At 38.6% G+C, this 24,560-nt stretch overlaps 1 protein-coding gene and 1 pseudogene across 5 annotated transcripts in view; one reads left to right on the top strand and one right to left on the bottom strand.

Annotated features, from left to right (window-relative positions):
* CMSS1 (cms1 ribosomal small subunit homolog) overlaps positions 1 to 24,560 on the top strand; it is a 382,394-nt gene that overhangs the window by 338,695 nt on the left and 19,139 nt on the right. For all 5 annotated transcript variants that reach the window (XM_045851011.1, XM_045851015.1, XM_045851016.1 and 2 more), the window contains one exon: positions 2,590 to 2,678. In XM_045851011.1, coding sequence (XP_045706967.1) covers positions 2,590 to 2,678 — 89 coding nt within the window. The remainder of the gene's footprint in view (positions 1 to 2,589; positions 2,679 to 24,560) is intronic.
* Positions 15,442 to 15,906, bottom strand: LOC123826903 (annotated as a pseudogene).

Here is a 24,560-nt window from a genome sequence, read left to right as displayed (position 1 = left end):
CTACACTAAGACATTATCAGCATTTCTATGAAATTCAAATTTAATGGGTAATCCTGTATTTTATCTCACCCTAGCCCTCAGGCTTTTATTTTTAAGACACCCGTGACCTCCCTGGGCTGACTGCAGTGCTCTGAACCCAGCTGCCCTCTGGCTCGGAGTCAGGACTGCAGTGACAGGGTGCCCAGCAGTGGGGATGCTGCTGTAGTCCGGGCTGCAGCCAACCACATGCTTCTTAGCTTTTCCAGCATAATAATTTTGGGCTTCCTGAAGAAGAGAATGGATTTCCTTTAAAGAGTATTTTAATTGAACTTTTTATTTTGAAATCATTGTGGATTCACATGCAGTTATTAAAAACAATACAGAGAGATCACATGTCCCCTTTCTGAAATTCCCTCAGTGATAACAACTTGCCAAACTATAGGACAATATCAAAATAAGGATATTGACATGAATACAGTTAGGATGCCGAATATTTCCATCCCAACAAGAATATTACTTGTTGGTCTTCTGTAGTCACACCCGTTTCTGAGACATCCTGTTTTGTTTTATATATTGGGTTGGCCAAAAAGTTCATTTGGTTTTTTTCCATAAGATGGCTCTACTAGTGCTTAGTTGTCTTTAACTTCATTCAAAACAATTTTGTTAGATTACATTGTGACGGCTGTCATATAAGAGTTCATTTTTTAAAGAGAGAGAGAGAAAAAAAAACATCAATGTGCGGTTGCTGGGGGCCATGGCCTGCAACCCAGTATGTGCCCTGACTGGGAATCGAGCCTGTGATGCCTGGTTCGCAGCCTGCGCTCAATCCACTAAGCCATGCCAGCCAGGGCAAGAGTTCATTTTTAAAGAACTTTTCAAAATTGGTGAATTCTTGTGTCGCCATTTTAATATTGAAGATGGAAGAAAATAAGCAACATTTTTCACGTATTATGCTTTAGTATTTCAAGAAAGATAAAAACACAATGCAAAAAAAAAAAAAGATTTGTGCAGTGAATGGAGAAGGCGCTGTGACTGATTGAACATGTCGAAAGTAGTTCTCCAAGTTTTGTGCTGGAGATTTATTGCTGGATGATGCTCCACAGTCAGACCAGTTGAAGTTGATAGCAATCAAATCAAGACATTAATTGAGAACAGTCAATGTTATACCATGTGGGAGATAACTGACATACTCAAAATACCCAAATCAATAAAGTTATTGGTGAAAATGAAAAATGTGCCTTATTTTACAGAAAAAAAAATGCAGACTTTTTGGCCAACCCATATAATGCCCAGGAATTTTAGCTGTACTTAGCAGGAAGAATGGGGAAAAATATGATTACTAATACTATCTCCCCAAAGGGAGAAGTTCTATAAATACTTTTAATACCAACTTAATTCACTCATTGAAAATTCCTTGTTAACCTTCTACCTGCTACTACTCCATTGGGGAGAGTTTTTTTTTTCATGTTACACAGTTGAAAGTATGTGTATTGATCAGGGGTCTCCAGGAAAACAGAACCAATAGGAGGTAAAAATCTATATATCTATCTGTATCTATAGATGTAGATGTAGATATAAAGTAAGGAATTGGTTCATGCAATTATAGAGGCTGACAGGTCCCAAAATCATCAGGATGAATTGGCAAGCTGGAGACCCAGGAGAGCTCATGGTGTAGTTCCAGTCTGAGGTCTGGGCTGACATACTCCAGATCCAGGAAGAGCCCATGTTTCAGTTCAAGTGCAAAAGCAGGAAATATTCTTAGAGAAAGGTTAGCCGATTCAGGCTTTCATCTGATGTTTTATTCAGTATGCCCATGGAAATGTTAATCTCGAGAAACACCCAGAATGACGTTTGACCAAGTATCTAGGCATCCCAAGACTCAATCAAGTTGACACAAAATTAATCATCATGGTATGCAAACATTTAAAAACTCAAGACTACCAAATGGGTTCATTTGGATCTTAATATGAATTCTGACCAATGTTTACTCACCAAATACTCCTTTGGGCTGCCTCTGAGATATATAGAGAAACTCAAAGGGAATGAGTAAAGCCTTTCAAAGATTCAAAAATGTATACACAGAGAGCAACTGCTATAATCTGGAAGGCAGTATGACATTATGGAAAGTAAGAAATTTATGGTTGCCATGTTTCTTTGAGAGAACTTTATAAACAGGAAAACCATTAAAACTTTTATTTTTCCCAATTCTTTGAGTAAAAATGTATCTCTTTGTTGAAAGATTTTAAAAATTTAAAATAAGAATTTCTCATGAACTATGGTCTTCTCTAAGCAGCAGCTTTCTTATTTGAAAAGGAGGCGTCTTATATCTCTAAAATGAGTGTGAATGTGAGTGTTCCATAATTAAACATTCCCTAATGTTAGACATCTGGATAACCTTCAGTTTTGCAGCTTTATAAATAAGACTGCCATCTTGGTGCTGAAATCTCTATCTTCATTTTGAATCATTTCCTTAACTATATCTTCCTAGAGATGGAGTTGCTAAGGAATAGAACCTTCTAGAAAGGTGATATACCAAGATTGTACTAGCAGTGGTAGCAATTGTGGGGGAGGGGAGAGGCTTTTCTAATTTTTAAACTTTATATCTTCCAGAAGCATCAGATGGTGAAGGAGGAGGAGACATAGAAATGATGCAGCCGGAGACAGCTCCAGTTTCTGTCCTGTCAAAGAAACCCAAACAGGTGACAGTAACTGTGGGAAAGTCACAGCTGTTAGATTCTGCAGTCACCCTCTTCTACCCTCTACAGTATTTCCTGTCCCTTAACATCAGTTGTTGGTCATATTCAAGGGGAAACTTTTACCTTCTCTGCCTTTGAAAAAGCCATGCTTCACCAATTATAAACATGCAAGGTTTATTTTTTCCCCTAATACATTTTTTTACACTATAAATGTATTTTTACAACAATGGTATCTTAGATCTCTGTGTCACATTTTCACCGAAAATCCAGTCTTATTCTTTTAGGTACAGTTCCTAGAAGGAGAAAGATTTTCATAAAAATATTCAAGGTTATGCACCCCCCACGCACACACCAATGCATGACTGCAGCATCCTGCCATGCTGCCAGCAGGCTCCCAGGCCCACATGCCACCCGGCACTATGGTCCATTGGATGAATTCTTATCACAGGATCTGCCACCTTCACAGAACCACAAGTGGCCATTTGATAAACTTTATTTCTTGGACCTATAACCTTCTATTTCTTTTTAATCTTCCTACTACCTAGTCACATCCATTTGCAGCTTTTTCACATGACCCTCAAACCTGATTGATTACCATGTGTGGTTTTTCTCTGGAAATTTTATTTTGTTTTTAATATTTCTTATTTTCAAATTACAGTTGACATACAATATTATATTACTTTGAAGTGTACAACTCCATGATTAGACATTAAGGTTATATAACTTACAAAGTGATCACCCCAATAAATCTAGTACCCATGTGACATCCTATAGTTATTACAATATTATTGACTATGTTTCCCATGCTATATTTTACATCCCCATAGTTATTCTGTAGTTACCAATTTGTACTTAGTCCCTTCACCGTTTTCACCCAGTCCATTAACACCCCTCCTATCTGGCAACCATCAGAATGTTCTCTGTATCTATGAGTCTGTTTCTGTTCTGCTGGTTTATTTTGATTTTTCAATTCCACATGTAAGAGAAATCATATGGTATTTGTCTTTTTCTGTCTGACTTCACTCAGCACAATACCCTCTAGGTCCATCATGTTGTTGCAGATGGTGAGATTTCATTCTCTTGTATGGCTGAGCCATATTCCATTGCATATATGCACCACTACTTCATCCTTTCATCTATCAATGGATACTTAGGTTGCTTTCATATCTTGGCTACTATAAATAGTGCTGCAATAAACATATCGGTGTATATGGCTTTTTGATTTAGAGTTTTAGGTTTCTTTGGATAAATGCCTAGAAATGGAATTTCTAGGTCCTTATTTGTCTCCTGCTACAGCCTTTGTTTTAAAGTCTATTTTGTCTTGTATAAGTATTGCCATACCAGCTTTGTTTGTCTGTTTGCATTTTCATGAAATATCTTTTTCCATCCTGTTACTTTCAGTCTGTCTGTGTATTTCTATCTAAAATGAATCTATTGTAGACAACATATGTAAGGGTCTTGTTTTGTTATGCATTCAGCCACTGTATATCTTTTTTTGAAATCCTCAACCAAAGGTATGTTCACTGATTTTAGAAAGAGAGGCAAGGAGAGAGAAAGACATCAATGTGAGAGAGAAACATTGATCAGTTGCCTCCCATGTGTGCCCTGATCAGAGATCAAACCCACAAGCTAGGTATGTGCCCTGACCAAGAATGGAACCTGCACCTTTTGGTGTACAGGACATTCCAACCAACTGAACCACCCTGCCAGAGCACCACCGTGTCTTTTGATTGGAGCATTTAATCCATTTGCATTTAAAGTAATTGTTGATGGATAGGTTTTTATTGCCATTTTTTTGTTTATATTCTTTATCTTTTTTCTTCTTCTTAAAGAAGACCCTTTAACATTTGTATGTAATACTGGTTTGGTGGTGAAAAACTCCTTTAGCTTTTTATTGTCTGGGAAGCTCTTTATCTGTCCTTCAATTCTAAACAATAGCTTTGCTCAACAGAGTAATCTTGCTTGTAGGTCCTTGCTTTTCATCACTTTGAATATTTCTTGCCAATCCCTACGGCCTGCAAAGTTTCTGTTAAGAAATCAGCTACAGGACTTCTGGCCAAGATGGAGGCGTAGGTAGACACACTGTGCCTCCTCACACTACCAAAACAAGGACAAAAACAATTTAAAAACAAAATAACAACCAGAACTGGTAGAAAATTGAACTGTATAGAAGTCCGACAACCAAGGAGTTAAAATACACACGTTGATCCAGACCGGTAGGCAGGGTGGAGTTGGCCAGGAGGAAAGGGGTCGTGGCACAAAATATAATGGCACTGGGTACGCAAGATGGAAGCAGGCAGACCCTGGGCGCACAGGGGGCGGCTGGCAGACCCAGTGAGACAGTGATTGTGAAGCGAGGCACTGTGTGCCAGGCAGCTGGCTGACCAGGCAGTCACACATTTGTGCCCAGGTAAACCAGGAGAGGCTAGGGAGCGAGACAGACCACACAACCCAGGGTCCCAGCACCAGGAAATAAAGCCTCAAGGCACCAATTGGGAACACCTGTGGGATTGAAGCACAGGGAGAGCCTCCCAGCCTCACAGGAGAGTTCACTGGAGAGACTCACAGGGTCCTAGAACATACACAAGCCCACCCACCCAGGAATCAGCACCAGAAGAGCCCAATTTGCTTGGGGGAAGCAGCTGAAGGGACTGAAATCCAACTGAGAGCACAGCAAGTGCCATTGTTCCCTCTCAGACCCCACCCCCACATACAACATCACAACCCAGTGACTGGGTTGACCCGCCCTGGTGAACACCTAAGGCTCTGCCCCTCATATGTAACAGATGCATCAAGACAAAAAAGGGGGCCCAAACGGAAGAACAGATCCAAGCTCCAGAGCAAATACAACTAAGCAACCAAGAGATAGCCAACCTATCAGATGCACAGTTCAAAGCACTGGTGATCAGGATGCTCACAGAATTGGTTGAATTTGGTCACAAATTAGATGAAAGAATGAAGGCTACACTAAGTGAAATGAAGGAAAATGCACAGAGAACCAATAGTGATGGGAAGAAAACTGGGACTCAAATCAATGGAGTGGACCAGAGGAAAGAAAGAAACAACCAAACAGAAAGGAATGAAGAAATAAAAATTCAGAAAAATGAGGAGAGGCTTAGGAACCTCCAGGACATTGTTAAATGTTCCAATATCCGAATTATAGGGATACCAGAAGGGGGAGAGGAAGAGCATCAAGTGGAAAGGTTATTTGAACAAATAATAAAGGAACTTCCCCAATCTGGCAAAGGAAATGGACTTCCAGGAAGTCCAGGAGCTCAGAGAGTCCCAAAGAAGTTGGACCCAAGGAAGAACACACCAAGGCACATCATAATTACATTAGCCAAGATTAAAATGAAGGAAAGAATCCTAGAAGCAGCAAGAGATAAGGAGATAGTAACCTCAAAGGAGTTCCCATCAGACCGTCAGCTGGTTTCTCAAAAGAGACCTTCCAGACAAGAAGGGGCTGGAAAGAAGTGTTCCAAGCCATGAAAGGCAAGGACCTGTATCCAAGATTGCTTTATCCAGCAAAGCTTTAATTTAGAATGGAAGGACAGATAAAGTGCTTCTCAGATAAGGTCGAGTTAAAGGAGTTCCTCATCACCAAGCTCTTATTATATGAAGTATTAAAGAGACTCATCTAAGAAAAAGAAGATAAAAAACATGTATAGTAAAATGACAGCAAACTCACAATTATTAACAACCACACCTAAAACAAAAACAAAAACAAAAACAAACTAAGCAAATATCTAGAACAAGAGCAGAACCACAGAAATGGAGATCACATGGAGAGTTAGCAACAGGGGAGTGGGAGGAGAAGAGAGGGGGAAAAGGTACAGAGAATAAGTAGCATAAATGGTAGGGAGAAAATAGACAGCGGGAAGGCAAGAAGAGTATGGGAAATGTAGGAGCTAAAAAGCTTATGACCCATGGACATGAACTATAGAGGGGGAATGTGGGTGGGAGGGTGTGTGCAGGGTGGAGGGGAATGAAGGGGGAAAATGGGACAACTGTAATACCATAATCAATAAAATGTGTTTAAAAAAATAAAAATAAATTATTTAAAAAATGAAAAAAAAAAGAAATCAACTACAGCCTTGTAGGTATGTGCTTTTCTATTGCTGCTTAAAATATTCACTCTTTGTTTTTACCTTTGGCATTTCAATTATGATGTGTCTTAATATGGGCCCTCTTTAGGTTCATCTTGTTTGGGACTCTACTTTGTGGACTTTTAGGTCTATTTCCTTCACCAGGTTAGGGAAGTTTCCCATCATATTTTTTTCAAGTAATTTTTAAAATATATAATCTTCATTATTTTTTCCATTACCATTGTGTAAATGTCCCATAGTTGTTGGGTTTTTTTTTTAACTTTTCTTTATTGTTGTTCAAGTACAGGTATCTCCATTTTTTCCCCAACTCTCCCCACTACCCCAGCCATCCCCGCTTCCCACCCTTGACCCTCCCCACCTTTGGCTTTGTCCATGTGTCCTTTATAGGTGTTCCTAAAAACCCTTCCCCCTTTTCCTTCCATTATCCCCTCCCACCTCCCCTCTAGTTAATGTCAATTTGCTCTTAATTTCAATGTCTCTGGTTATATTTTGCTTGGTTGGTTGTTTTGTTGATTAGGTTCCACTTATAGGTGAGATCATATGGTATTTGTCTTTCACCGCCTGGCTTCTTTCGCTTAGCATAGTGCTCTCCATTTCCATCCATGCTTTCATGAAGGATAGGAGCTCCTTCTTTCTTTCTGCTGCATAGTATTCCATTGTGTAAATGCACCACAGTTTTTTGATCCACTCATTTACTGGTGGGCACTTAGGTTGCTTCCAGCACTTGGTTGTTGTAAATTGTGCTGCTATGAACATTGGGGTGCCTAGGTTTTTTTGGATTGGTGTTTCAGGATTCTTAGGGTATAATCCCAGCAGTGGAATTGCTGGGTCAAAAGACAGTTCCATTTTTAGCTTTTTGAGGAAATTCCAGACTGTTTTCCACCGTGGCTGCACCAGTCTGCATTCCCACCAACAGTGCACTACGGTTCCCTTTTCTCCACATCCTCTCCAACACTTGTTTGTTTATTTGTTTGCTCAGGTACTTTGCCCATGTTTTAATTGGATTTTTTATTTTTTTGGTATCGAGTTTTGTAAGTACTTTATAAATTTTGGATATTAACTCCTTATCAGATGTATTGGTGAATATGTTCTCCCATTCTGTGGGTTGTCATTTTATTTTGTTGATGTTTTCCTTTGCTTTGCAAAAACTTTTTAGTTTGATGTAATCCCATTTGTTTATTTTTTCTTTTGTTTTCCTTGCCTGGGGAGATATATCCCATAAAAAATTTCTATGAGCATTGTCCCAGATTTTCTGCCTATAGTTTCTTCTGGGATTTTTATGGTTTCAGTTCTGACATTTAAGTTTTTGATCCATTTTGAATTTATTCTATTTCTTGCACTCTCTCTTCTCCTTGTGGTACCCCCATGATGCAAATGTTGGTACACTTGAAGTTGTCCTATAGGATCCTTACACTATCCTCATTTTTTAAATTTGTTTTTCTTTTGCTGTTCTGAAAGGGTGTTTTCTACTTCCTTATTTTCCAAATCATTGATTTGATCCTTTGCATAATCTACTCTACTGCTGAGTCTCTGTAATGTATTCTTTATTTCAGTTAGTATGCTCTTCGTTTCTGACTGGTTCTTTCTTTATGTTTTCTGTCTCCACTTTTATGTTTCCTATCTCTTTGTTGAAGTTCTCACTATTTTCATGTACTCCTTCCCTAAGATCATTGAGCATTCTTATAACCAGTGTTTTGAACTCTATATCTGTTAGATTGCTTGTCTACATTTTGTTAGTTCTTTTTCAGGAGTTTTGTTCTGTTCTTTCATTTGGGACATGTTTCTTTGTCTCCTCATTTTGGCTGCCTCACTGTGTTCATTTCTACGTATTAGGTAGAGTTACTACATCTCCAAGTCTTCGTTGAATGGCCTTATGTACTAGGTGTCTTGTAGAGCCCAGAGGTACAGCCTCTCCAGTCACCTGAGATGGGCACTCCAAATGTGCCCCCCTACGTGGGCTATGTGCACCCTGTTGTAGTTGAGCCTGGATTTCTGTTGGCACATCAATGGGAGGAGTTTACCCCCAGCCTGATGGGCTGTAAGGACTAGGTGAGACCACAGTGGAGGATCTGCTGTGCAGGAACTGACCCCACAGAGAAGAACTCACTTTATCAGGGCTCAGGTTCCCTGCCAAGTTCACTCCTTGGGTGTCACTTGTGGAGGTGGTGGCATGGTGCTTTGGCATGATCTGAAGATGCCCACTTGGTGCACTGGCTCTGGAGCCTCCTGGAAATTTCAGGCCAAGGTCAGCTGCTGCCTATATCCTGCCAGGGGCCACCTGGCATGAGCTACAAAGCAATCCTTAGGCAGCTGCAATGTGTGTTGGACTTGGAGGTGCCTAGGAGAAGCCAAGCTGTGAACCAAGTTTGGCTGCTGCGAGTGCTAGGCCTGGAGCCACTTAACAAAAGGTACAGGGTACACAGAGGCCAGATGCTGCTTATTTGAGAAGTTTTAGAAAAGTCAGCAACATGAACCAAAACATGGAAAAGCCATTAGAAACTATTTGGGTGGGCTCGAACATTGGGTGGGGCAGGATCTCAGGGAATCACCAGGAAAGGTCAACAGTGTTAGGTAGGTTGATGGAGATGTATATGGCACCCACAGGCAGGCCCTGTGTAGGGAGGGCTCAGCAAAGGAACAAAGGCCTCTGCCTACACTTCTGTCTGAGAGAAAGCTACCCCTTCAGCCCTCATCCTAAAGTCAAACAATTCAGCTCCTTGCCATTTGTCCTGACACCTTTCATGCCACTGCCCTTGCACTGGAGCTCAGGGCAAGTGAATCTGAGTAAGTCCATGCTGAGGCCCTGTAAGAAAAACTGCCTGGGACTCCAAAAACCTTCTCTTACTCAGCTACAATCCCTGCTGGTTTTCATAGCCAGAAGTTATGGGGTCTTCTCTTCCAAGCACTAGAATCCTGGGTTGGGGGTTCAGGTGTGGGGTTGGGGCCCCTAGTTTCCCAGCAGACTTCTGCAGCGAAAGACATCCCTCCCAATTTTTAGCTGCCTCACATGAATGTGGGACCAGCCGGTTGGCATCTCTGCCCCTCCTATCAGTCTCAGTGTCTTCTTCTTTGTGTCTTTAGTCCTATTGGACTTCCGTTCAGCTACATTTTGAGCAGTTCTAAATGATGGTTGTTCTGTAGTTTGGTGATAACTTTGATGTGGTTGTGGAATGAAGCTGGTACCACATTCACTTGCACTGCCATCTTGATCAGAAACTCCCCATCTTTGATTTTTACGGGACTATCTATTGTCAATCCAAAGTTACCGTCTTTGTAATAATGATTTGTGGTCTTATTGTAGGTAGCCCTAAACTCTTTCCACTAGGGGGTGACTCTACCCAAAGTGTGTGACCACTTTGTGAAGCAGATGGCATAGTGGTTACCTACCTACAAGATGTGAAGCCTTAAAGAAATTAAACTCTCGGTGCCTCAGTCTCCTTACTGGCAAAATGATGATAATAATTGTATTTTCCTCATAAAGTTGTAGTGGGTACTAAATGATTAATACTCATAAAGCACTTTCAATAATTGTTGGCAAGAAGAGTAAACACTGAAGTGTTCATGATTTTAGTGAAATACATACTTCAAGTCTCTCTTATTTGAGTCATGATTTTTTTCTTCATGGAAGGAGGAAGGCAGAAAGATATTTTATTTATAGTCATCTTGGTTTTCTCTCTGGACATTAAAGTTTTTGCCCAAAGGCCCTACATCAGTGTTACTTTTAACCATTCTTTCAAAGACCTGCAGGTTAACATCCCTAGCTTTCAGAAAGGTGGGGTTTGATTTTTCCCTACATCACACTGACTATGCGATAGTCATGACCTTGCTGGAGAACTTGTTTCCAAATAGTCTTCATACCTCATTTGGCTTTCTTTTTCTTTACTTTCTCCTTTGATATTCTTCTTGCCTGCTGCTCACATTTTCTGGACTCATTGCTAAAAGAAGTTTGCATTGATAAATTTGCCCATGGCTACATATTTCCCGTCTTTTCACTGGTGGAGCCATCTATGTTGCTAAATTTGCTGTGTTTAGCTGCTTCTTCTTTGCCTCTTCTTTGCCCACAACTGTCACATTAAGATAAATGGCTGGGAACCATAGGAAACAGAGGACAAAATAGAGGAGGAAAAAGTTAAATATGTTCTTCATTTCTTGAGCATTCACCTATCTTTCTGCGACCCAGTTTTCAATAATAAAGACCGCTTATTAGACATTTAATACAAGCAACATGTAAAGCCCTGTGACTCACATAATCCTCACAGCTACCCTATGAAGTACAAGGTATCTCATTTGACAAATTACCTGCAACAGAGAGCTGAGTTCTTGGGGTCATGGCCCACTTGGGTGGCTATGTGCCAGGTGCTGAAGATGCTTCTACTTCCACCTCCCTTTTCACCTGTCCTTTCTCTTTCAACTTGGAAACACTGGATTCACCAGGTCCTCATGTACTTCATTGATCACATGCCACTGCTATTTTCTGCTAAGAACAAAAAAAATTACAAAGGCTTATTTTATGGCCCATTTTATCTATCTTCCTCTTGCTCTATTTTTTTTTTTTTGCTATCAATTTGCTTTAAAGAATTCAAGCCATAGGTAGACAAAATGCCCTAACTCCTTCCTTCAAGTCTCTTCTCATTTCCCTTGCCAGAGAATTTACAAGGGAGTCTCCTGTGTCCTTCTGTGTCGTGAGTGTTAACCATTTAGCCCCCAACATGGCTCTGCATCTTGGGGAAAGAGTTATCTGCATCTCCACAGCACCTGGCACAGAATCTTGCCCTGAATTGATGCTTATTATTTGTGAAATGAAGGAATAAGTGGATGTAGCAGTATTCCAGTTTTCTCACCACTCTTTCCCTCTCAACGATTTGTGCCCGTCATCAACTCCCTGACACTGCTGCCTGCAGAGGTCTTTCAGACCCTGGAGATCCAGTGTGCCTCCTCAGTCCACCTCCTGGAAAGGTTTCCCCACCTGAACATTCAGAGCTGGGGTGTCTCTTCCTCTACCTGACTACCCATTGGCTCCTCTATGGCTCCCTACCTTTTCCCTCCAGGCTTCATCTTACCACCCCCACAGATGACTTTTATGCCAGACAGATCGTCCTTTCTTGAATCTTCCTCTAAATGTTTAGGCACATACAGCTTGAGTGTCAAACTAGTTAATAAGCACCTTGGGGGCCAGGGCAATTGTGTTCACTACAGTACCTAGCACAGTGCTAGGCAGTTGACTCATTTGGTAGATGTGACTGGATATGTTTTTTAATAGTAATTAATTTTTTTCCAGAATCAAAAGAAAAATATTTTATGCTCTATTTAAATTTTTTAAGATTTTATTTTTTATTTATTTTTAGAGAGGGAAGGGAGGGAGAAAGAGAGAGAGAGAGAAACATCAATGTGCAGTTGCTGGGGGTCATGGCCTGCAACCCAGGCATGTACCCTGACTGGGAATCGAACCTGTGACACTTTAGTTTGCAGCCCACACTCAATCCACTGAGCTATGCCAGCCAGGGCTAAAGTTTTAACTTTTTTAAATTAGCTTAGTCGCTTGCCATTCTTTATATTTTGAGGGAGTTTTATGCTTACATAGGAACTGCCTGGAGTTATGCTGCCAGCTGTAATATACGCTTAGGCTTTGATTTCACCAGGTGAGTACCTGTCAGGTTAGATAGTATTCCCTCCTGTGCCATAGCTGGCCTCACATTTTCATTACTGAGCCCATGCCTCTCATCTGTCCAACATTTCAAGCCCCAGATTTATAACTTTATAAAAGTTTTTTACCCATGCAACTACATCATCTCTAGCAACCATTTCACATCTAAATAATCATCCTTGGCCTACTTAATAATGTAAGTATAAAGATTTGCCAGCAGTTCTTGTTTTTCCAGATATTGCTTCCAAAATAAATGATGAATTCTCCTACTCCTAGAGATTGCATCACCCTCTTCCTTCCTCAACATCAGTCATTTCAGAGCCAGCCCTAGTGACTTTGTAATTATGGTTCCCTGACAGAATATAATCTCTTAGGAGGGATTTCGTGACTTTTCATCGATGCCTCCATGATGTCAGTGTCCTTTCATGATTCCATAACCCATCCTTTCCCCCTCAAAGACCACACTGTACTTCTTTTTTCTTAAGCTAGCCTTTTGTTTATCTCCTTGGTTTATAAAAGAATCTTCAGCAAGGGTACTTAACCCTTTTTCTCCTTATTCACCTTTCTCTACTGTTGTATTTTCTTACTATTTCCTATTTCAACATTGATCAATTTAAACCACCCCCACTCTTTAAGATTACTCTTGATGATTTTAAGTGAAAAGACTATGTCCTATCCACTGTCTTATTTACCTTCTTTGTTTCCATGCTAGTCTCAATTCTGTCCCTCTTTATAGCAATTTATTATAAAACAAATTGATACAGAAGTTAGTAGCTTAAAACATAAAAAATTCTTTACCTCATACTTGCTCATATCTGAAAGACATGACTTAGCCTGGTTCCTCTGGCTCTACATCTCTCATCAGGTGCCAGTCACCAGGTGCCAGGGATTGGGGAACTCAGCCTCATTGTAGGCAGGCCTCAGTCCCTCACCATGTGAGCCTCTCCACTGGGGTGCTTCACAACATTGCCACTGCCACAACCACAAGTCCTTTCCAGATAAGCTCTTCTCTACTTGCCAAGGGAATTGAGGAACAAAACCCCTTAAGCTTGCTAGAGACATGTTTGAGAAAATCTGTAAGCAAACCTTTAATTCCTTTACAGAGCCCTAATGTGGCTAAATAGTACTCTGAGGTCTTCCTGAGGTCTTAACAAATGGATTTGCAGCCATACTCATGACTTCTTTGATAACCTTTCTCCCAACTGAACTCTCTCCTTTTGCATTTTTACTCTAAGCCACAGGAAGAAGTCAGGTGACACCTTCAACAATATTTGGATCTTCTTCACTAGATAACCCATAGCATTTGATATTTACTACATTTCATGCAAGTGCAGACACCAGTATTGCTAAACTTTCTACCACTACATAACAAAGATTCTGTCTTCTTTCATTTTCAGTAATATTTTCTTCATTTTCTCTAAGTCCTCACCCTCAGTGTCCTCAAAATTCAGAAATTTGCAAAATCAGTACACTCTTCCCAGACACTTCACCATGCACATCATTAACAAATTTTAATATTTAAAGATTTTTTGTCCTTTTGAAGTAAACTTAACATACAATAAAATGCACAAACATCAAATTTACCATTCAATGAGTTTTGTCAAATTTATGCAGTTCCTTAACACAGACTCCTACAGGGTCATGAACATTGCCATCACCCCAGAATCCTTTCAGGCCACCTCCCAGGCAGTCACCATTCCTAACTTCTTATCCCAGAGGCAGCCACTGTTCTGACGCGCCCCCCCAGTCAGTTTCTCCTATTCTAGAATCTCATGAAAGTAAAAGTATATAGGATATGGTCTTTGTTCAAGGTTTCTTTTATTCAGCACAATGTTGATGTATAGTGGCTTTTTTTTTACTGGGTGGCTTTTTAAAAAAAATTATTGAATTTATTGGGTCACATTGGTTAATAAAATGATAGGTTTCAAATGTACAATTCTATAATGCATCACCTGTATATTGTATTGTGTGTTCACCACCCAAAGTCAAGTCTCCTTTCATCACCATTTATCTCCCCTTTACCCTCTTCTACCTCCACCCACCCTCCTTTTTATCAGGTAATCATCATGCTATTGTCTGTGTTTATGAGGGTTTTTTATTTTAGCTTAATACCTTCACCTTTCTCACCCAGCCCCAACTCCCCTATGACAGCTGCCAGTCTATTCTCTGTATGAGTCTGTTTCTATTTTGTTAGTTGGTTTTATTCATTAGACTCTGCATGTAAGTGAAATCTTATGATATTTGTCCTTCTCTGACTGGCTTATTTCACTTAGCATAGTAATCTCTAGGTCCATCCATGTTGTTACAAAAGGTAAGATTTCCTTCTTTTTTATGGCCAAGCAGTATTCCATTGTGTAAATGTACCATAGCTATTTTATCTACTCATCTACTGATGGGCACTTCAGCTACTTCCAAATCTTAACTATTGTAATAATGCTGCCATGAACTTGGGGACACATATACTCTTTAGAATCAGTGTTTCAGGTTTCTTCTTTTTTTTTTACCAAATTTAATTTTAATGTTATTAAATTAACAATAAAATGAGACTATAAATATACAATGCGAACTCACAAGTTTAGGGGTTTTTTTTTTAAGTCCAAGTAGCAATTCTGATTTTGAACTAGTGAGGTGGACTATTCTCAGTGTAACTAGGTATTATAAATTTATAATTTTATATTTAAAAAACTCTCAGCTGCAAAATTTGGAAAATGTTAAATTACATTTTTCAAATACCAGCAAAGAGGAGAAAGATTTTTAATTTGAGGGCAGAGTAGAGATTGGAGTATTGGTGAGAGAAAATGAGATCCATTCACTGTCACACTCTTCGGTTACAAGTGAAGGAATTTGAGAAGACACAGGAAGAAGGTTATAGAATGACTCCCCATTCTACATTGTTCTGCAGCTTTGGAGAACATGCCTCTTAAATATGTTTTATCAGCATTTCCCCCCAAACCCTAGAATTCACCAGAAGAAAGGGGTTGACATAAATATAAAGAAGAAACCTATCAATTAATCTTTAATAGCTCCTACTGGGAGACATAAATTGCCACGTGCTGATGACCTCTTCAGATTGGATGACAGTGGCATCATACACCCACTTACGGCTGCAGCGGCACTCAGGCCCACACCTATTGGAGTTGCACTTGGGGAAGGGCTAGAAGCAGCCCCGGCAGTTCTTCCCCAGGCAGTCGCACAGGTCCACATCGTTACAGATCAGCCTGCCGCTTTTGTCGTTCTTCTTAACTTTGTATTTTACAGAAAAATACTCATTCATCTTTGACATACATGCTTTCTTATTATTCTGTCATGCTTCAGGACTAAAGTCTGCTCCCTGGGGTCCAGGGTTTTGAAAGGTCAAGCATCATAACTGCCACTCTATCTGTTGCAGTTGCTTTTGTCCAGTTTGACAATTTTTCTTAGGAGAACTTTGACCTGTGTGTCCCTCTTCACAGGAATTATTTTTTTCTGATTATTCAATCATTTCTAACCACTGAAAAAAGCAACTGAGTTGGTTATTAAGCCACTCTCTTGGTTCCAAATCCACCCTGGTGATTTCCCTGTTTCAAGTTTCTTCTGATATATTCCTAAAAGTGGAATTGCTGTGTTACAAGGCAGTTCCATTTTTAATTTTTTGAGGTAACTCCATACCATTTTCCATTGTGGCTGCACCAATCTGCATTCTCACCAACAGTGCATGAAAGTTGTCTTCTCTCCACAACCTCACCAGAAATTGTTGTTTGTTGGTTTATTGATGATGGCCATTCTGACAGGTGTAAGGTAATATCTCATTGTGGTTTTAATTTGCATTTCTCTGAAGATGAGTGATATTGAGGATCTTTTTATATGTCTATATCTTTCACAGATCTAGAGGCTAGAAGTCACAGATCAAGGTGTGGGCAGATTTGAGTTCTCGTGAGGGCTCTCTCCTTGGCTCGTAGATGGCCTCCTTACTGTGGCCTCCTTACATGGTCTTTCATGTGTGTACATCCCTGGTTTCTCATCCTCCTCATAAAAAGACAAGTCCTATTGGATTAGGACCACATTCTTATAATCTCATTTAACCTTAGTTACCTCTTTAAAGGCTCTATCTACAAATACAGTTGTATAGGAGAGTTAGGACTTTAACATATGAATTGGGGGTGACACAATTCAGTCAAAAACACTGAGTAATATTCAATTATATAAATATACTATGGTTTGTTTATATACTTTTCTATGATGGATTCCTGGGGATATTTCCTGTTTGGGGTTCTTATGAATAAATTTTCCATGAATATTCATATATGTTTTTAGTGAATATTTATATATATATTTATATATAATGAATATATTTTATATATAGGAAACATATATATATATATTTTATCCTCACCTATGGACATTTTTTCATTGCTTTTAAAGAGAGTGGAAGGGACAGAGAAACATCAGTGTGAGAGAGAAACATTGATTGTTGCCTTCTCGTATGTGCTCCAACCAGGGATTGAACCTGCAACCTGGGTATGTGCCCTGACTCAGAATCAAACCTGCAACCCTTCGGTCTATGGGCAGACACTTCAACCAACTGAGCCACACCAGCTATTTCTCTTGAGTAGATACCTAGAAATGAAATTGCTGAATTATGTTTAGGTTTATAAAAACTGCTAGGCTTTTTCCCCAAAATGATTGTGCCATTCTTTCATTTCCACCACCAGTATGTGAGATTTTTGGTTGCTTTATATCCTTATCAGCATTTGGAGTTAATAGTCTTTTAATTTTAAAGATTTTAATGGGTCTGTTTTGAATAACTTGACCAAACCCAAAAGAAATGAAAAAGCTACTTCTAAATTGTTTTTCTTTTTACAATGAACATTCTTGTTTTTGTTATAAAATGGCAATCTAAATTTTTTTTACCAAAGCAATACTCAAACACTAATAAAGTTTTTAATAAAAAAAACAGCAATCCCTTTCCCTGCTGTTACCTTAGGTCTTTTCTCAGAGGCAGTCACCCTCAACTTTTAGTTGTTTTTTTTATTTGCTACCTTATACTTTTTTACGGCTCTTCCTTGATTTATCAATTTCTGACATCATATTTAACTTCTCAAAGTAACGTATGAGGACATAGCTCTCCCATCTACCCTGTAATCCCTCTCCAACTGCTACATGTCCTGCCAACACAATATCACACTTTGGTTAAAATAGTTGTCATTATTTCATATTATGACCATGGAAATACAGTCCAATCCTGAAAAAAAGAGAGGCTATAATCATCCCTCCTTTCTTATATAACTCTTTATTTTAATGACATTAATAATTACTGTATTTCTTCATTAGTCTAGCTTGCTGTGTCCCTATTTTTAATTGTTCCCATATGTTTCAACATCTCTTCTACATGCCCATGCATAATATTTTCCATATGCTCAAATAGATTATTGTTCTTTTATGCAGACCTCCATGCTTCTATTCCACTCTGAATTGGTTATTCTCAAGGCCTGCTGAGCAATTAAGACTTTTCTTTACTGCCCCTTCAACACTCTTCTGGGTTAGTCTCCCTATCTGATGAATCCCATATCTTTCTTTGTATTGGTTTAAGCCTTTAATTTGCTGGGCTACAAATTTTAGTATCTCTGGATGGAAAGTAAAATTTTTGAGACCTTAATTTACCATTCATTAATAGTTTGGCTGGGTATAAAAGTCTAATGTGAAAATAAATTTTCATCAAAATTTTGAAGGCATTGTTTCAATGAGTTCTAGCATCCAGTAATGCTATTGCAAGATCTGGAACCACTGCTTTTTTTCTGAGCCTTTTTTATTTTGTGTGCTATTATTTTGCTCTTTGGAAATTTTTAGAATCTCTTATTTGTCCATAATGTTTTCAGATTTCACAGTGATGCTCCTTGGTGTGGGTATTTTTGTATTTATTATATTCTATACCTAATGGGGCTTCAATTTTGAGTTTCATGTTCTAGGAAGTTTTCTTCATTCCTATGTACTTTTTCTTACATTATTTCTTTTATCACTCCTTCCTCACTATTATATATGACCCCTTTATCTGATAAAAATACCTTTTATCAGAATGTTAGCTCTCTTGGGCTGATAATTTCATTTTCTTACCATTTTAAAAAATCTTTCTGGGAGATTTCTTCTATCTTTAAGCCTTCCTCATACATTTTTATTCCAACTTTTTATTTTGCTTTAATGTTTAAATGTTTTTTGATTGTATCTTTTTTATAGCATCTTGGTTTTTCTTTTATGGATGCAAATTCCTCCCTTATCTGTCTGAGAATATTAATTGTAATTATTTCAAAGAAACATTCCTCTTTCCTCAGGATTCTTTTTTGTTGTTTATTCTCTCTTAGGGTGAAGACTTCCTTTAGCTGTCTGATGAACTTTAGCTGTCTATTCATATTAAAAAGAAATATACTAAACAGCTGATAGAAAATTTTAGTACATAGTAAGTCTTGTTGATTATGAGACTTTGTGATAGGGTGATAGGATAACAATTTAGACTCTTAGTATGGCACCCCCAAATGTCACTCTTTTGTGGCATTTCTCTTAAGCCATTTCATTTCTCCAGAGAAGAATTTGGTGGTCTCATGCCTACAATATATAAGCCTGGCTTGAAACATTCTAAAAGAGGGACGGGGAAAGGAAATGAGCTTCAACCTCTATTCTCTCTGTACTATACCAGACTTCTTGGTCCTCTGGTTCTCTCCAGAGAACAAACATCCAGTCTGATGCCATAATGAGAAGAAGCAGTAATAAGAGTGTTGCTTGGTTGCCTAGACAGGAGATACAGCTCAGTGGGAGGTATGAAGGAGTATAATCTATCTAAACATAAACTTTCAAAAAAGCCTCTTCTTTTTTAAACACTTCACTCTCTATAGCACCTTGTTCCTCCAACCACTAAACCTTTTCAGAATTCAACAGGTCAGACTCACTTATTATTAGCTTCCATCTCTCTAGAAACCCAGGTTCTAGCTTTCTCTTTCTGTTGAATCACTTCCATCCAATCTTAATCACTTTCTATTTTCCAAAAACATGTTGAAATATCTCCACTATTATTATCCTCTCCCCTTGTTTTTTAGTTCTTATATTATAGGTTTGTACCTTTCCACTTTTCTTTATTTTCAGTATATTGCTATTTTGTGGTTGATCTGCCATATTTAACCAGAAGAATTTTTTTTATTGGTTTGAGGGAGAGAGAGAGATCAATGCATTGTTCCACTTATTTATGCATTCCTTGGATGATTCTTGTATGTTCCCTGACTGGGGGTCGAACCCACAATTTTGAAGTATTGAAGTATACAATGCTCTAACCAACTGAGCTACCCCACCAGGGCTCAGAATTATGATTAAAGAATATAATTTTTCTAAAGATTTATTTATTTATTTTTAAAGAAAGAAGGGAGGAAAAAGACAGGGACAGATACATTTATGTGAGAGAGAAACAGCAATTGGTTGCCTCTCATACATGTCTCGGACTGGGAATCAAACCTGCAACCCAGGGAATCAACCAGCGACTCCTCACTTTACTACCAATTAAGCCATACTGGTCAGGGCAAGAATATAAATTTTGATAATTTAAGGAATTCAGTATATGCCCCAATTGCTTCATGTAAAAGCTTCATTTTTAAAATACATTTTTAGGAAGTATGATTTCTCTAATATTTAAACTACATAGATGAGATCCAAGATGGTAGAGGAGTAAGTGGAAGTTACACTAACCTCCTCCCAGGACCAGTCTGGAATTACAACTAAATTTTAGAGAAATAATCCTGAATAATCAACTGAACACTAGCAAGAGAGAAACCTTATAACCAAGAACAGACAAAAGAAACCACTCACCACAGTGTGACTGGTAGGGAGTGCATAGGAGGCACAAGAGGGCTGGCTGGGCTCCCACAAGTGGCAGTTGAAGTTCCAGAGGAATATTTCAGCAGCCAGGAGATTCCCCTAAGAAGAGTGGCATTCAACACCCCAAACTGAGCTCCCCAGCCAATATCGCCAGAGCCGGAAAGGAACCCAGATAACATCTAGATGTGTATGTTAACATCTAGATGTTTAACACTTGTTGCAGTACTGCAACAAATGTTAAAGGGCTTGCTTTAAGAAGAAAAGGAGAAAGAAAAAAAAAAAGAGGAAAACAGTCTAACAATAGAATGGCACTACGTACATATCTATCAATAATCAATCACCTTAAATATAAATGTCTTAAATGTTCCAACCAAAAGATATAGGGTAGCTGAATGGATAAAAAAATAAAAGGATGAAAAAAGATATTTCAGACAAATGGAAAGAAACAAAAAGCTGGTGTAGCAGTACTTATATCCAACAAAATAGACTTTAAAACCAAGGCTATATAGTAAGAAACAAAGAAGGACACTACGTACAAAGGGAATAATCCACCAAGAGGGTATAACCCTAGTAAATATTTATGTACCCAACATAGGAGCATTTAATATGTAAAGCAAATTTTGATGGACATAAAGGGACAGGTTGACTGAAATACAGTCATAATTGGGGATTTTAACACCCCATTGACTTCAAAGGATAGATTTTCCTGACAGAAAATCAATGAGAGACAGCAGCCTTAAACCACACACTAGATCAAATGGATTCATTGATACCTTCAGAGCATGTCACCCCAAAGCAGCAGAATATACATACTTTTGAAGTGCACATGGAATATTTTTTAGGATAGACCACATGCTAGGACACAAAACAAATCTCAGTAAATTTAAGAAGATTGAAATCATATCAAGCCTCTTCTCTGACCACACTGCTATGAACTGCAGTTTCTGGGAATGCAGATTGGTGCAGCCACAACTTTCCCGCTACCCCAGTCATCCCTACCTCCCGCTGTGGAAACGAGTGTGGAGATTCCTCAAAAAATCAAAAATGGATCTGCTTTTTGACTCAGTGATCCCACTTTTGGTAATATACCCTAATTAACCCAAAACACTAATTTGAAAGAACATAAGCCACCCCTATGTTCATTACAACATTTACAATCACCAAGATATGGAAGCAGCCTAAATGTCCATCAATAGATGAGTGGATAAAACAACTATGGGACATTTACACAATGGGATACTACTCAGCCATAAAAAAGGAGAAGAAGAAGAAAATTTTACCATGTGTGACAGTATGGATAAACCTAGAGAAAATTATGCTAAGTAAAATAAGCCAGTCAGAGAAAGAACCATGTTATTTCACTCATATGTGGAATCTAATGAACAAACTAACTAACAAGGAAAATGGGGACAAACTCATACATGGAGAGCAGGGTGACAGCTGGTAGGAGGGGGGAAGTGAGGGGGTAGATGGACTGAGCAAAAAGGGAAAAAGACTCATGGACATGGACAACAGAGTGGGCATTGCTAGGGGGAGTAAGGTATAAGGAGACTAAATGGTAATGGGAAAATACAATAGAGATTACAAAAGCTTTTTTAATAAACTACATATTTTGCTACATATTAAAAATCACTGTATTTCATATAATGACATTACTTATCAACTATCAAAAACATATACTGTTGGAATTGGTTTCCAGAAATGGTTAGTTAGCCTGGCCTGCATCTTCTACATCTTCTTACCCAGTCTCTCTGAGTGTAAATATCAGCACTCATAAGACAGCTAAATTTAGGATTTTTTTTATATTAATCATTGTTCAAGTACAATTTTCTGTCTTTTACTCCCATCCCAGCCCACCCCCCAGCCCTCCCCATCTTCCTCCCATTTCCACCCCCCCCCCCCCCAGTTTTTGACCATGTGTCCTTTATACTTGTTCCTGTAAGGAATTTTCTTTTTTATTATTATTATTGATTGATTTTTATTTTCCTTTTTTAAATTTATTGTTTTTTAATTATTGTTCAAGTACAGTTGTCTCCATTTTCCCCCCACCACTACCCCCCACCCCAACCATCTTTACCTCCCACCCTCAACCCTACTTCCCTATGGCTTTGTCCATGTGTCCTTTATACATTTTCCTTGACAAACTCTCCCCCTTCCCCTCCCCCACTATCCCCACCCACATCCTCTCTAGTTACTGTCAGTTTGTTCTTAATTTCAGTGTCTCTGGTTATATTTTGCTTGCTTGTTTCTTGTGTTGCTTAGGTTCTACTTATAGGTGAGATCATATGGTGTTTGTCTTTCACTACCTGGCTTATTTCACTTAGCGTCATGCTCTCCAGTTTCCATCCATGCTATCACAAAGGGTAGGACCTCCTTCTTTCTTTCTGCTGTGTAGTATTCCATTGTGTAAATGCACCAGTTTTTTGATCCACTCATTTATTGATGGGCACTTAGGTTGCTTCCAGCACTTGGCTATTGTAAATTGTGCTGTTATGAACATTGGGGTGCATAGGTTTTTATGGATTGGTGTTTCAGGGTTCTTAGGGTATAACAGCAGTGGAATTGCCAGGTCAACAGGCAATTCCATTTTTAATACTATAGATTTGTATTTTCTCATAAAACCATCTTGCCACTGTGGAAATTGACTCAATAAATGTGGCTTCCTCATTAGCACCCTACCTCAACCAGCTAAGGTAACTGCTCCCAGAAAACAAATATTAAACTGCATTTTCTTTAGAATGATCAAAGAATTTGAACCTAATGTGTAACCTGATTCTGTATCTTGACTGGAGCAATTCATCAAACATGTTTGTTTTTCTCATGCATGATTCAGAATTACATTTTTATTTTTCTTCCAGAGTCTGTATCCTTATAGCTGATTTCATTTCCAGATTTGTGTCACGTTGAGTTGATTGGCTTTGCAAACCTAGCATAAATGCAACCCAGCACTTTGAACATACCTTAAAGAGCACCTCCAATTGCTAAATAGGAAAGTGGAACAAGTTTCTACTAGTGTCTGCTTCCCAAACACCTTGATACCAGTGACAAGATACTGCAGTATGCTGTGATGGATCTGCTGATCACATCCAGGCCTTTGCCTTAGGAGCATGAGCTGCATGTTGGCCTGGTGTGTAATTGGACTCTTAGAACCATCTGGCAGCTTCTGTGACATATTAGTGGCCTTGGCCCAGTTTCTAATTGGCGTGTATCTGCTGCATCCACAGGACAGCTTAACTTTCTAAGCAAGAGAGGTCATAATATCTTTTTATTCTTTAGTTATGATGCAATTGCTCTTTGCAGGTTTTTTGTTTTAACTGAGAAGAAGCTAAAATTTCAAGATTCCGTGATACTTTAATCTTGAGCCTTTGAATCTACTTCTCTGCTAACTGAAACAGAGTCTAGAAACCACGGATCCTGATCCCATGTCTTGAAGAAATTATGTAGCATTATATATCTCTCTCTGGCTTCAAGCCATAAACATTCTTAATCTGTAGACTGTCTGCAAACTTTAATAGAAAGCTTCATCTGTAATCATTTTAAACAGAGCCAATGGAAACAAGATTGCTTTAGTTAGTAGCTTACCAGCTTAAACTGAGTACTCTCTAGTTGGAATGGAAATTTAAGGAAAAATTCAGAATAAGTTTTCACTTACATTTTATATCTTACTTGGCAACTTGTTTGAAAATGTTGCATAAAAGATCCAACACAGGAAACATTTTATATTCCTGCTTATGATTAATAAATATGGAATCTGAGGCATTCTATTTTATAAATCAAAGCCTTAGTCCAGATTTCCTGTTTTTCTACATTTTAAAAAAAGACAGGGTAAAAATAGCACTAAACTATATAGAGTACTCAGGTCAAGGCAACAGGCAGAATTGACTACTCAAGATGCCAAGACTTCTCAGACCAACAATAGAAACATTCATTTTATAGTCACTGTAAACAGATAAGACATTTGTTGCAGGTTTTATAAAAATATAAGTAAATATATTCTACTTCAGATTTTCTATGCTTATTGAGAAAAGTTAAGAATAAAAATAATAAACAAAATAATAAACCAGTGACTTGAAAATATAGGCTCACACATTGATAGCTCATGGAAAATGCCAGTCTAAACAGTCAAATTTTCTTACTATATCTTCATTTTAATCACATTTATTTCTGCCTGTATTTGCAAACCTGGCTATTGTCTTTAATCTGTAAGACCCTGCACCCCCACCCAAACACACATGTGCACTCGCACATTCGGACCTTTGTTCCGAGATCTTCCAGTCTGTGTAACAGCCTATAGTGGATCTT

Source organism: Phyllostomus hastatus, unplaced genomic scaffold (assembly GCF_019186645.2).
Source record: "Phyllostomus hastatus isolate PE091 unplaced genomic scaffold, TTU_PhHast_1.1 phas_contig_86, whole genome shotgun sequence".
NCBI classification, from domain to species: domain Eukaryota; kingdom Metazoa; phylum Chordata; class Mammalia; order Chiroptera; family Phyllostomidae; genus Phyllostomus; species Phyllostomus hastatus.
This window is presented reverse-complemented; position numbering and strand designations above follow the sequence as displayed.